This window comes from Furipterus horrens, unplaced genomic scaffold, assembly GCF_987537825.1.
Source record: "Furipterus horrens unplaced genomic scaffold, mFurHor1.1.pri manual_scaffold_5, whole genome shotgun sequence".
NCBI lineage: Eukaryota > Metazoa > Chordata > Mammalia > Chiroptera > Furipteridae > Furipterus > Furipterus horrens.
This window is the reverse complement of record NW_028327175.1, coordinates 45286028-45300283: the sequence shown is the minus strand read 5'-3', so window position 1 is coordinate 45300283 and position 14256 is coordinate 45286028. Positions and strand designations below refer to the sequence as shown.

Sequence of the window (14256 nt, the reverse complement as noted above, 5' to 3'; positions counted from 1 at the left end):
AGGACTAGTATGGCTAGGAATAAAATTAAAAGTCCTAGAATATTCTTGATTGTATTGTAGGGGTGAAATGGAATTTTGTCTATGTCAGATGAAATTCCTGATGGATTATTTGATCCTATTTCATAAAGAAATAGTAGGTGAATGGCTACTAGGGCTGAAATAACAAAGGGGAGATTGAAGTAGAAGATGAATCAGGTGAGTGTAGCTTTGTCAACTGAGAATCTTCCTCTGATCTATTTGACTAGACCAGTGCCAATGTAGAGAATGGCTGAGAGATTTGTGGTAACTATTGTTCCTCAGAAAACCTCACAGTAGAACATAGCCTATAAAATGCTATAGCTATTATAGCGAATAAGATGATGCCAATGTCATGTTTCTAGGGAGATATAAGATCCATAATATAGGCCTTGTCCTACTTGAATGAATAAGCAAATAAAGACTATAGAAGCTCCACTGGTGTGTAGGTATCAAATAATTCATTTGTAGTTCATGTTTCAGCAGATGTGGGTTATGAAGGCAACAGTGGTTATTGTATCCGATGTATAAGTGTACTTGTAAAATCAAGCAGATTCCTAAAAGGGAGCCAAAATTTCATCATGATGAAATATTTAATGAGGCTGGTAAATCAATGAATAAGTTACTTACAATTTTAATTAGTGGGTGGGATTTACAGATATTGGTCATTAATATTCTTATAGTTGAAATACAATTATATTCATGTCATTATTAGTTATGATTAAATTTCATGAGGGAATGACATATTTATGTTTGTAGTTATGTTTTGTGGGTTTTTCTTCAAGACTGTCATTTATTGATAGTGGTTTAGGGTTGGCTATAAGTAGAACTGGTTATGATATTATAATAAATTTTGGCAGGTTTCTTCTATGTTTAATAGTTTTTACATTTATTTGGGGGCAATGTTGGTAGTTTTTGGTTATACAACAGCTATGACTACTGAGGAATATCCTGAGTTGAGTTTCTAATGTAACTGTCTTTGGACTATTTCATTCGGGGTTGTTAATGGAGGCTATGGTAGTTTTATATATTTTGAAGAATGATGAGGTGAAGACTGTATTTAAGTGTAATGGATTAGGACACTGAGTAATTTACAACACTGGAGATTCTGGCACTTTTAATGAGGAGCCTAAAGGGGTAGTTGCATTACATAGCTAAGGAAGTTGGTTGGTGGCAGTAACTGGTTGATCCTTGCTTATTGGTACCCTGGCTGTATTACTTGTGGGAATTAAATAGGAATAGGCTTAGGGCTAATGTAATGAAGAAAGAAAAATATAATTAGGACTTTTGGGTCAGAGACTAGTGTTAAGACTTGTTTGAAAAGGGGAAATGGATTTTGATAATATATTTTCTTTTTAAGTCTAATAATAATGATGCTGATTTCTGGCTTCCTGAAAGGCCAGTGTAAAATAGTTTTGTGTAATAAGCTTAAGTTCAAGTGCCAGAATAAAACCTGAAATAGTCATAGCAAGGGCTGTTAATTTTACATAATAAGCATAGATCTGTATGCCTGTCCAAACAGTGATACAAAGTTCAAAACTAATTACTCCTTCCTTACCTAACTGGTGGTGTTCTGACACCTATGCTGTGGCTGTGAAGGTCAACAGGAGTACAAACTCACATAAACTAACTGATAAATTATATATTACATGTTTATTAATGGTACACTTTTATGTAAAATTTACATTTTATGAAAAAATCAAAAATATTTACAAAATTTTGTAAGATAAATTTGCATTGTTGTAATTACAACTCAAAGTAGTATATAACAATTCTTAAAAACTCACATTTGTTAAGAGTTCCGTGTTTACAAATTCTTGGTTAAAGAGACAGCTACAAAGTTTAATCACTATACATAAGCAAGAACCAGCTTGCTAAATACATTTCCCTTTGAAAATCTACTGGTCTTTTTTTACATTAATGGGGATTTAAATGAAAAAGAAAAAAATCACCTCAATATAAATTCATATGGCTTCAAAATTGTAACCTGCACCCAATACAAATTTAGGAATTGACACTTGGTATGAAGGCTGTGGTAATTAAGAAAGTGCAGAAGTCTAACCATCTCACTAATTTGTACGTTTTTAGGTAATACTTGATTAAAAACAAACATTGTAAGTATAATGGTACCTAAATTCCAGCAATAAAATATTAACTGGTCAATAAAAATAGTTTGACTGCTACGCAGTGATAGTTAAGATTCCAGTAAGGGATTGTAATTGGCATTTAAAACAGCACAATATAAGAGCCGGAATTTCTAATTTTACTCACTATTTAGTAAAGATGAACATTTTAGCAAATTATCTTATGTATTACTTTAGTCAAATCTAAATTCAGAATTGGGCTAACACTGAATATATAAAAAAGCACATATTGTGTTATATATATTGCTAACGAGTAGATTTTCTGCTGTATGTAGTATAGCGACATGTTACATAAATGTCTAGTAGTTTTATTTTCTGTAAAGCTTAACAGAATTAGTGGTTTTATATAAATTATCATATATAACACAATTTATCACTTCTATGCAAAATGCAGGACAACTCGTATTTACCTTTATAAATAAAATTTCCATTTGTAAGTTATGAAACTTTGTCCAACATATTTAATTCCTTCAATTAAGCAGAATTTGCTATAAAGTTAGGTTTTTTATATTTAATATTAATTTAAGAAATGTTTAACTCAATCCATCACTTTAAAAACATACAAATTGGTAATTCTTCCAATTGCTGAAATGAAAACAAATGGCAGATTTCGCTAATGTCAGAACTAATCTGTTTTAGAATATATTCCTCACAAAATACTACAAAATTCATGCTCACAACACATTCAATAAATAAATGTATACATTCCCAATGATAAACAGAGTGGAGGGTAATGTTAAACGAGAGTTAAAAAAGCAGTTACCATTATAATTTTTCAGATTTTAAGAATTACATACTTTTGATGAGGTTAAGGTCAAATATCTGAAGGTAATTTTTCTCCCTGTAAACATAAGCCATTAGGTAGCTCTTTCTCTTGCTAGTGGCTACAGTGTTTCATTAAAGAAGTGAGCCAGGGTTCTTAAGTATAAATCATCCTTTAGCTATTCTGAACTCCCTTCCCAATTCCAGCCAAAGGTATTGACAAAAATGGCAATTATCTTGTAAAAATGCTTGATCGCCATAAGATTCTGAATAGAAGATCCAGACTGTGAGGGGAAGAAAATGAGGCACATTTATGAGCACAAACTGGATAGGCACATTTCTGGTTATTGTTTTAAAAGGCACACATTATGCAATCGTATAAAAATAAATTAAATCTACAGCATTAATTCATCAAAACAATCACAAGTTCTATAAAGTTAACTAACTGCAGAAGTAAGTTTCTGTCTTTTGCAAGCTTATTTTAAAACACATTGCACTTGAGGATTTAAAAAATCATATAAAACACCATTTACAGTAATATGTTTACAAAAATCAAATGATAAATTTTTTGCATACAACTTGGACTCTGGTCTGATTACTTTATGGCACATAACTCAATTTGATTGAGTGTTCTAAATTAACATTATCCAAAACTTAGAATCCATTCAATACCAAACTTACAAAATTTCAAAACTATCTGACTCTAAAAATTTATGGAAAGCTAAATTACTTTGTGCTTGCTCTCCTGAAATTTTAGGCCTGATATTACACTACAACCCCTTTTTTCCACATAAACATTAAAGATAATTTAAAATTTCAACCTATGAAAACTTTTTACTGAGAATCTGAATCAATGTATTTCCTGAATATTGCAGTTGATCGTTTACAACGTTGAAAATCATTTCAGTGCTATTTCTTTTGATGACTCACTTCAAAGGTGCAATTTAGTATTTACAGTCAGTTCTCAAATATGTCTCAGTTTTAAAGACATAATACAAGTTAAAATAGTGTTTGGAAAGAACAGATAATGCAGAATGGCAGGTTTATACTACTCCCTTGAGTCAACCACTTTGCTAGGTCCATCAACAATCCGCCAGGTATCGTCCTGAAAAACACCAAATAGAGCTTTGCAATTATAATTACAAATGAACTCCAAGGACATTTTCACTGTGATGAAAGATACAGAACCCCAGTTCCCATCTGCTGTTTACAATACATTAGAATCAGATCACAGGTGTTCAGCTATACTGACCATGGATAGCTGTGTGTCTCTACCTGGCACTTCATTTCAAAGGTCAAAGAAAAAAAGGTCCATGCCTTTAGACTAGAGTACAAATGTTTCCCATTTACACAAAAAAGCTTGAAATCTCCCAACTTACCAGTGGCAAACCGCTTCTTCAGTAAGGAAAGTCTATATCCAGTGCCTACAAGTTCAACATCTACTCCTGAGAGGGTGCTTCCCTCACTGAGGAATTGCACTGCAAGTGTTGTGGGTTTACTGGGTCCTTCTGAAAGATCAAATTTTGCTCTGAGGGACCCAGAACCTACGAGGAAAAAAATAAGGAATTTACAGAGGGTAACAAACATTTCATACCAAAAAAATTCAAATTCATGATGTGTACAGGAAACGGATCATGGTCCTGTTTCTAAAGTAGACTTTATTCAATGAATCTGAATTTTGGTTAAGTAAATAATCTTAATCCATGCTTCTTGACGTGAGACGCACAAATATAAAAGGTGTTTACTATTTAGATTCCTATGCTATATACGTGCTGAAACTGAGTCAAAAGAGAAGTCAGTGAGAGCAGGCAAAGGGAAGCCCTATGAGGAATATAAGTAGGAATAAAGTAAAAAAGAAATGAATGCTGCATATCACATCATGGGGGTAGGAGAGGGCAAAAAGAAAAGATAGCTAGGACTGGGGAGAGCTCTATCAACATTACTGTTTTCTATTTACCTCTTTTTAAAATTTAACTGATCTAGCCCTGGCCAGCATGGCTCAGTTGACTGGAGCATCGTCCCGTAAACCAAAAGGTCACTGGTTCGATTCCCAGTTGGGCATATACCTAGGTTATGGGTTCAGTCCCCAGTCAGGGTGCATTCTAGAGGCAACTGATCAATGTTTCCCTCTTTTTCTCCCTCCTTTCTCTTCTCTCTAAAATCAATAAGCATGTCCTCGGGTGAAGACAAAAAAATTTAACTGATATAACATCATGCAAAATAGGTATTTCTGAGGTGCTTTCTTTTTGATATAACCGTTTATTCAACATACTTCATGCCTGATAGCATGACAGAAACAGTAAACCAAATAATTATATTAATATTATAAACCCTGTAAGTTCTTAGGAGCCACAGAACACACAAGCACGTAAAATGATGGTGGGGATGACCTTGCGTATTTCAGGCAGAGGGAACTGCAGTTACAGAGATGGGAGACTGGGAAGAGCATGATGCATGTAAGGGAAGTACTTCTACACTACAAGGGCTGGGGAACAGGAGGAGAGTGGCAGAAGATGAGACTAGAATGGAGCAAGGAGCACACTCTAAATATCTTTACATGCCAAGATAAGAAATTACCGACAGCCTCAGTTCCCAGGCCGCCCCCGCCCCGCCCCACTGCCTGCAGCTGCCTGGGAGATAGCAGTGTGCTTCAAACTGAACCGCGTTTGGCGTTTGGCCTTGATCAGCCCGTTGTACTCGCAGATAACCAAATGGCCAACTAAACTCAACAGTCCCTTTTTTCTTCCCCCTATAAAGCAAGCTCCCTCTTCCCTAGGAATTTGGAGTCGGAACCACCCACAACACAGGGAAACCTCCCCGCTTGCTGATTCTCCCAATAAACGTCTTTTTTTCTGCTCCCTGCATCTTAATGGCCCTCTGAGCGACTCCGTTCTTAAAATTACCATAGGGAGCCACCAAAGATAAGGAAGATAAAAACATTTCAGATTAAGGTTTAGAAGGGGAGAGAGGTGTACAATACAAGGTATGGAAAACAACTAAGTCAATAAAATAGTCAAGGGCTCTAGGTGTCAGAATTGGTGGATCTGAACTAGGCTAAGGAAAAGGAAAAAAAGAAATGCATTTGAAATATATTTAGAAGCTGGAATCAAGAGGGGAAAAAGGAGTTTACTAGAAGGTTACTATGTTTCTGGTTGGGGAAAGTGGACAGAATTGGTAGGTAGCAGGAGTGACATTCTATGGTTCCTTGCACAGAAATCGAACATTACATAGAAAAATCTGAAAGAAGTGATCCTAACACTGATCCACCCTATACTAGTGTGTCAGTAGGGGAGAGGAACTGCTGCCTAATTTTTAACCACTGCCCAAACCCTCTTTAAACTTGTACAATTCTTGATTTGCAATTCAATTCTGTGAAAGTTCCACCACAGGCTAAGAGCAGCCACCTTGGCAATCCTTAAACTTTAGAATTACTTCCTGTCCCTCTTCTGGGTATAAAACCAGAATAGAAACAGATTTCTATTTACAGTACCCTAATTTGGAGATTTCTTTTTAAAGGCTGACCAACCAAATCAGAACCACACTTATAAGATTTTTCCATTTCCTCATATAGACACCCTGATACCTTAACAGCAGAGGGAAACTATTAAAATATCTGGTTAGAAATTTTGTATTTTATTTTTGAGAGGACATATTCCCTTTCTCGTAAGTATTTCATGAAATGCGAAAATATTATAATCCTTTTCTTCCTTGCTAACTGGTTTTAAGCCCTCAATTCAAATAGGATTTCTGGTTTACATCCAGTTTCAACTAGAAATTTCAATTGTATTCCCCCAAAAGCCATATAGCTAAAGTAGAAGTCAGTCCCATTGACTACCTGAAAACAGACAACCTTTTAAGTATCAAACAGCAACAAAGGAAGGGCAGATTAACGTGGTGATTTCACTCAATGAGTGGTTCTCTAGTTAAAGTCTCCTTCAACATGGCAGGTATAAATGAATAGACAATACAGGCATGTTCCTGGTCCTTTATGCAGAAATACCTGAGAAAAACTACTGACAATGTTTATATGTTTTGATTGCATTATACTTAAAATATTCAAAACAAAACACTCAGCAAAACCTATTTAATAGGAAAAGTTATTGGAAATTATTTAGGCATTCAAAAGACAGCAGGATAGCCTTGGCCAGTGTGGCTCAGCTGGTTGGAACACTGTCCTACAACCAAAAGGTTGAGGTTGTGGGTTTGATCCCAGTGCAGGTGCCACAGCGCAAATGGGAGGCAACCAACTGATGCTTCTCTCTCGCATCAATGTTTCTCTCTCTCCCTTCCTCTTTCTGTGAAAAGCAATGAAAAAATGTCCTTGGGTGAGGATTAAAAAAAGAGAGAGCAGGATAATTCTTTAAAAGAAAATGCAAATAATTAATGCTAAAGACTTGATTGTCCTAGGAATTACATTTTGAATTGAGTTAGGGGAGATACTAGGAGTGGTGAGCCAGCAACGACTTTTCCTTTGCACTGAGAACACAGATGCAGACTTTGGTGAGAGGAAGCAATTAATTTTCACCTTCTTAAAAAAAATTATAGAATTGGAAGGACATTTATGGTTATTTTTAATAAGAGGAAATGATCAACAACGCTTTCTTAGAAAAATGAAGTAGAAAAGGGCTTTTAAAAAATTTATTGGGTGACACTGGTTAATAACATCGAGTTTGAAGTGTACAATTCTATAATACATCATCTGTGTACTGTGTTGTGTGCCTCCTTATAACCCAGTGTAGTCTCCTCCAGTCACCATATACTATTTGACCCCCTTTATACTCTTTGTTCTTCTTCAACCTCTGGTAACCACCATACTTAATTGTGTCTACGAGTTTGTATTGTTTGTTCATTTGTTACTTTGTTTTATATCCCACATGAGTGAAATCATGTTTCTTGTCCTTTTCTAGCTGACTTATTTAGCTGAGCATAATACTCTCAAAATCCATCCGTGTTGTCCCAAATGGCAGTATTTCATTCTTTCTTACGGTTGAGTAGTGTTCCATTGCATAGATGTACCACACTGTTATTCTAATCATCCACTGAAGGACACTTAGGTTGTTTCCATGTTTTGGTTACCTTGAATAATGCTGCAGTGAACACATAGGGGTATACATATATATCTTCATGAATAAATGTTTTCAAGCTTTTGGGGCCCATACTCAGAAAAGGGCTTGCTGGGCCATAAGGTAGCTCTATTCATTTTTTTGAGGAATCTCCATACTGTTTTCCATAGAGGCTGCACCAGTTTACATTCCCACCAGCAGTGTGCGAGGGTTCCTTTTTCTCCCCATCATCACCAACGCTTGCTATTTCTTGTCTTGTTGATACTAGCCATTCTAACAGGTGTGAGGTGGTATTTCATTGTGGTTTTGATTTGCATTTCCCTTATAGCTAGTGAAGTTAAGCATCTTTTCATGTATCTGTTGGCCATGTCTTTTTAGGCGTGTCTGTTCAGGTCCTCTGCTTATTTTTTAATTGGAATGCTTGGATTTTTTTGTTATTGAGTTGTATGAATTCTTTATATATATTGGATATCAGCCTCCTAACAGAGGTATTGTTTGCAAATATCGTCTCCCATTCAGTTGGTTGCCTTTTTGTTTTGTTGTTGATGTCTTTTGCTGTGCAAAAACTTTAGTTAGATGTAGTCCTATTTATTTATTTATTTATTTTGCTTTTACTTCACAAGGGAGCTTTTTAAAGTCTGAAAGCTTCTATGAGGTTTCTGGGAGGCCAGGAGGACTCCATTATCAATGAGCAAAAGAGTGTGTTGAATCATTTTCAATTCGTTATTAAGTTATCTAACTGGAATAAACAGTTCTTTAAATTTACTTTATTTGGTATTTTCTCTTAATGTTAGCATGTGAACGTAAGACATTTACTTAATATTTATAAAGTCACAGCAAAACAAATTCTTCTTACAGAGAAAGCATACTCAATCTAGAGTGGAAAAAATGCATTCTGAATCTCAACTGGCCCACTCTTATTTAAGGTATTAACTTCCACCTAGTGGTCAATTCTAGAACTGAAAGTATGAAATTCCAGGAGAAAACTTCCCATAAACATGCCTTAAAAGGTCAATTTTCAGTGACCTCACATTATTTAAAAAAAAAAGAAAAAAAAAAGGGCAAGCACACACTTACCTCCATTTTCTGATTTTTCTGAAACACCAGGCAGTTTCCAAAAGGCCTTCATTTGGTCTGCATTCCTATAATACATAAAGCTTCAAATTAAGTGGCTAGTATTATTTATATACCTTATACATAGAGGACCCTCAACAAATAAATGTGTTTTAAATATTTCACTAGAACAACTGTAGTACTAAATTTACTTTCAATAGTATCACCTGGTGATTATAAAATGTTGCATCTTTCTCAAATAATGGAATTTTTACCAACTTATGTAATTCTTTCATTTTTATCGGTCAGAGAAAGGAAAATAGAATGTGTAGGTGGCCCAGTTCCTTTATTACTCAAGAAAAACACACTTTTATTTAATGGTGAGGCAAATATAGAGACTGGTTAGAGTCTATACTAATATTAATAAAGAGGACAAGAGAGGTAGTTAAGAGATGAGAGTAACTAATACTACTAAACACTAATCAGATAGGTGTCCTACAGATATGCCAGATATTATATGTAACCCTGTAAAATAGTTATAATAATCTTTATTTTAAAAATAAGAACAAAGTTCAGAGAGGCTAAGCAATTTGCCTAAAGGTAAAGTTGTCTTGAATCATTAATATCTGGTTGGTGATAGCAAAATTAGTTTATTTTTGGATTGGCTAATATGGCTTGACTAGTAAAATGAACATCTTTTTATAGCATGGTTTCTATGGGAAAATGCACTAAAACTTTTCAAACCTATACAACTTTCATAACTGAGGTTCTAAAAGTTGAAGGTTAAAACAAATTTAGTAGGAATTCAGAAATCTACTTAATTTACCATATTGCAGGGGGAAGGGACTGCATGTTTGTGACTCCTCCATCCACTGGTACCACCACCTGCATGTTGGAGAGCACACTCGGCGACACCATAGCCTCTGGGTTGTACTTATAATCCACTCTAAGATCTGTGGTGCCAGCACTACATTTCCAATATGTTGCAAGATTTAGAGGAGTGGACTGAATACCATTTGATGATACCTTTAAAGAAAAAAATTATTATTTGATCTTTAAAGAGAAAAACAATGATTTGACCTGAAAAGTAAACCAGTTATGTTAATGACATGCATACTTGAACACAGAAGTTCACAGAATCAAAAATAAATAATGAGGGAGCTATCCGTTGCTAAGGTAAAACAAGTAGTAAGAATCAGTCACAAAGTTTGGACCTGGAATTACCTACATCAAAATTTTCCTGGTGCTTGTTTAAAATGTACCTTCCCCCTGACTCAAAATGCAGAAAATCTGATTCAACAACTTAGGTACAAAGCCCAGAAATCAGCCGTGTTCTCAAGTGGTTCTTATTTATGCAGTAATGTTTGAAAACCTCTCAACATTCAACAGAGAATTCTAAGATTTTTTAATAGATTATAAGAATTTAGATTTAGCTCTGGCCAGGTAGCTCAGTTGGTTAGTGTCCCCCCTATATACTAAGGTTGTGGGTTCAATCCCTGATGAGGGCACATACGAGAACCAACCACTGAATACATAAATATAAATAAGTGGAACAACAAATCAATGTTTCTCTCTCTCCCTAAAATTAGAATTTAGATTTAAAACAGAAGAATGTGGATGAGTTATCATGAAGTTCTGCAAACCTGGAATTAGAATTCTTTCAACTTCAAATGTCTAATTTTAATCACATGACCCACAGTAAATGTCACAATTCTTTCTAATTCTTCAGTTCCTTGCTCAAATGACTCTTTTCAAGGAGACCTACTCTGATTACCGTTTGAATTTACATAAACAATGCAACTTTTCATACCTTACTCTACACTTTTCTCATACCACTTATTTCCTAACATACAATATTATTTACTTCTTATTTTACTGTCTCTCTCCCCATCCAACTCCTAGCAATCAGCAAGCACCAAATAATAAATATCTGTTAAATGAATACATGGAATAAACTTTAAGCCAACTTAAGTGGCAGCAGCACTTTTTTAGTCTTTAAGTATTTCCTAGAAACATAAGCCATTTTAATAAAAATTACCCTATTGAAAATTCAAACAACACAGAAGTATATGCACTAGGAAATTTATCCCCTGGAATTCTTACTCCTCATTGTTAGCATCTAGTACATATCCTTCAAGACTTTTTAGGCCTGTGCAAACATGGAGTTGTGACACTCTTTTTAATGGTTATAATAATTCATTTAATCAATCTCTTCCTCTGTGAATGTGTAGTTAGGTGGTTTCCAAACAAAGCTGCAGTGGATATCCTTTGTATCTTATCCTTTTTGCCCGCCATTTGTGTGATTTCTAAAACATGAATTTCTGGATGTGGAACTGTTGAATTAAAGATTACATCTATTCGCCAATCTAATAGAATTGCCTTCTCAGAGATTTGTACTCCTATTAACAAATGGTCACAACTCGTTGACTAAAGTAAAAAGATTGCTTTATTACATCTGATAGGCTAGAACCAGGATCTCACTGTTATCTAAATATTCACTGCTCTGATCTCTAATGACATGGAGGCATTTTTCCCTAAGTTATCTATTGTTATTTAACTTTTACTTACTAATTTATAAGGGCTCTTTGGAGTAAGCCTTTTGGCCTATCTTATGTATTACAAATACTTTTCCTTCAGATTAATTACTGATTCTGTTAAGGGTTTGCTTATTTAACTAAATATTTTATATACAAGTTTATTTTTGAGTCAAATAGCTCTCTCTTCCTGCATGGTTTCTGGGTTTTGTACTAGTCTTAGAAAGGGCTTCCACATGTCAAGTTTACAAACTGTATTAAATAGATATTATACTTACATACACATATACCCATAAATATACATATTCACCTATAATTTATCTTTATGGTTTTACATATTATTATAAACCTTTAATACATGTGGATTTGATTTTGGTTAAAGTTATGGATTTAATTTTTCCCCAAATCTCTAACCTGCTGCCTCAACACCATTTATTGAAAAATTCATCATTACCACATTGCCCTGAAATGCTCTGTCATATAAACAATTTTCCATTTATTCTTAAATCTAGTTCTAGACACTTTATTTTTTCCCCCATTTATCTGGCCATCTACTGTTGTGCCAGTTGCAAACTATTTTAAATACTGTCACCTTACAATAAATTTCCCATTAAAACTAAAACATTACTATTTAAAACATTTCTTAACTTATTCTTCTAAATTTGATGCTTCCAGAGAATTAAAAAATGACTGTCAAGTCCCCAAACACAAATATAATACATAAACATCTCTACTGAGTTTCTGATCAGTATTACATTAAATTTATAAATTAATTTAAATTTATAAATTAAACTTTTTTACAACTTGAGTCTTCCTGTGAATGAATATAATATTCCTTCCTAACTATATTCAAGTCAATAGAGAAACACTGATTGGTTGCCTGTTCATAACCATTGAGACCAGGAATTATAGGCACCTGGACCCAGTTACACTTTACACTGGTCAAGGTGAAAGCTATTAATTTTTGTATTATTTTTTTTAAAGTTATTTTTAGAGAGAGGGGGAGGAAGAAAGAAAGGGAGAGAAACATTGATTGACTGCCTCTCATGTGCACTCCAGCCAGGGACTGGGCCCACAACCCAGGCATGTGCCCTGACCAGAAATCAAATTGGTGACTTTTCATTCTGCAGCATAATGCTCAACTAACTGAGTCATGCCATTCAGGGCTGTATTAATTTTTAAACTGACCACTTTACTAAATTCTCCTATATCAAATAGTTTTTCAGTTGATTTTTTTGAGTTTTCCAGAAATATAACAGGTCCTGTAATAAAAATTTTATTAGTATTTTATTCTCTTATCTAACTGTACTAATACATCCAGGAAAATCTTATATGCTAACAGAAATAATGGTTGTCTTTGCCATTCTTGACTTTGACTGATTGCTTCAGGTGTTTTATTAAGACTGATGCTGCTGGTGTTTTCAGGCTAAGGACGCATTCATGTGTTTATATTTACTCAATATTTTAATCAGAAATAGATGGTGAGTTTGATCAAATTGGTCAAAATCTCCATAAGCTTATTAACAGATTTTCTGAATTTGAAACATCCTTGCATTCCTGGAATGAACTTCATTTGGCCATGCCATGTTATTTATTTAATGATCTGCAATATTATATTAGTATTTTAAAAAATTTAGAAAAATTTCAAAGATAGAACACTCACCTGATACTTTAATACATCTACATTATAATAAGAAGCAGTTGGATTTTGCTCTGCCAGTTTCTTGAGGTAGACAGTAACAGCTTGCATGTTCATCCAAAAATCTTTTGTGTTAGAATCACACTGTGATGGATCACTGCATGTATAAGAAATATGTTTGTTATTTTATTTGACTTATCTTTATCCTTTGCCTCTGTGCAATAATTTGGTGACCTGGGAAAAACTAGTAGAAAGGAACTGAAAGGTGGGATGAAGGAAAGCTGAAGTGAGGGGATAAAGAATAAAACATAGAAGCTTGTCTGAAAGATGGATGGACAGCAGAGGAAAATTTAACAATGTAATAGTTACCACCATCACCAAAAACAAATAAAACAACAGCAGAAAGCTGTTCAATCATAAAAATAATTTTGGTATTGTCTTCAAATTAAATTATTACTGCTTAAAAAAAGAAAAAAATGTGTCTTAAAAAGAAGTTTCACCTTCAAAACAAAAGGACACAAACCTGAACACAAGTTGAGCATTTGGAAGAATTTGCTCTAGTCTGTTGATATTTTTCACCCTGAAGCACAGCACAGCTGGAGATGGATTGCTAGTGAAGACTTTAATAATTCCACTTGGAAATGATATTGTCATGTCACCAGTGATCTTCACAATACACCTGAAATTGGAGATTTTGGAATTTGTATATAGTTTAAGATGTGTTAATCTCCATTTAAAGCATATCTGGTTTAAAAAGGACTTTACGTATATAATTATGAATAAATTTTTTTCAGTTTAATTATTTAAAAAACATTCCTATGTGAAATGGCATACTAAACACAAACATAGGCACACTGGTGACATCCACCAACTTGTTTACCAAAACCAGCCCTGGCTGTCCTGGAAGGTAACCCTGTCCCCTAAACTTCACAAAGTACTGGGCCTTGGGATGGCAGTTAGTGGCAAATGTACTTTCTGGTTCTCACTGTCTTCCAACTCTGTATTTCTTCCTTCCTAAAGCTTCTTTTGAAACTCATACCACCAAA

At 34.4% G+C, this 14256-nt stretch overlaps 1 protein-coding gene across 1 annotated transcript in view; it reads right to left on the bottom strand.

Annotated features, from left to right (window-relative positions):
- Positions 1-1649: 1649 nt before the first annotated feature.
- FCHO2 (FCH and mu domain containing endocytic adaptor 2) overlaps positions 1650-14256 on the bottom strand; it is a 111175-nt gene continuing 98568 nt past the window's right edge. Inside the window, exons 21-26 of the mRNA XM_090276373.1 lie at positions 13734-13889; positions 13235-13367; positions 9864-10063; positions 9062-9126; positions 4301-4465; positions 1650-4026 (exon numbers count right to left, since the gene is read on the bottom strand). Of these exons, the coding sequence (XP_090132499.1) occupies positions 4004-4026; positions 4301-4465; positions 9062-9126; positions 9864-10063; positions 13235-13367; positions 13734-13889 (742 nt within the window). The 3' untranslated portion in view covers positions 1650-4003. The remainder of the gene's footprint in view (positions 4027-4300; positions 4466-9061; positions 9127-9863; positions 10064-13234; positions 13368-13733; positions 13890-14256) is intronic.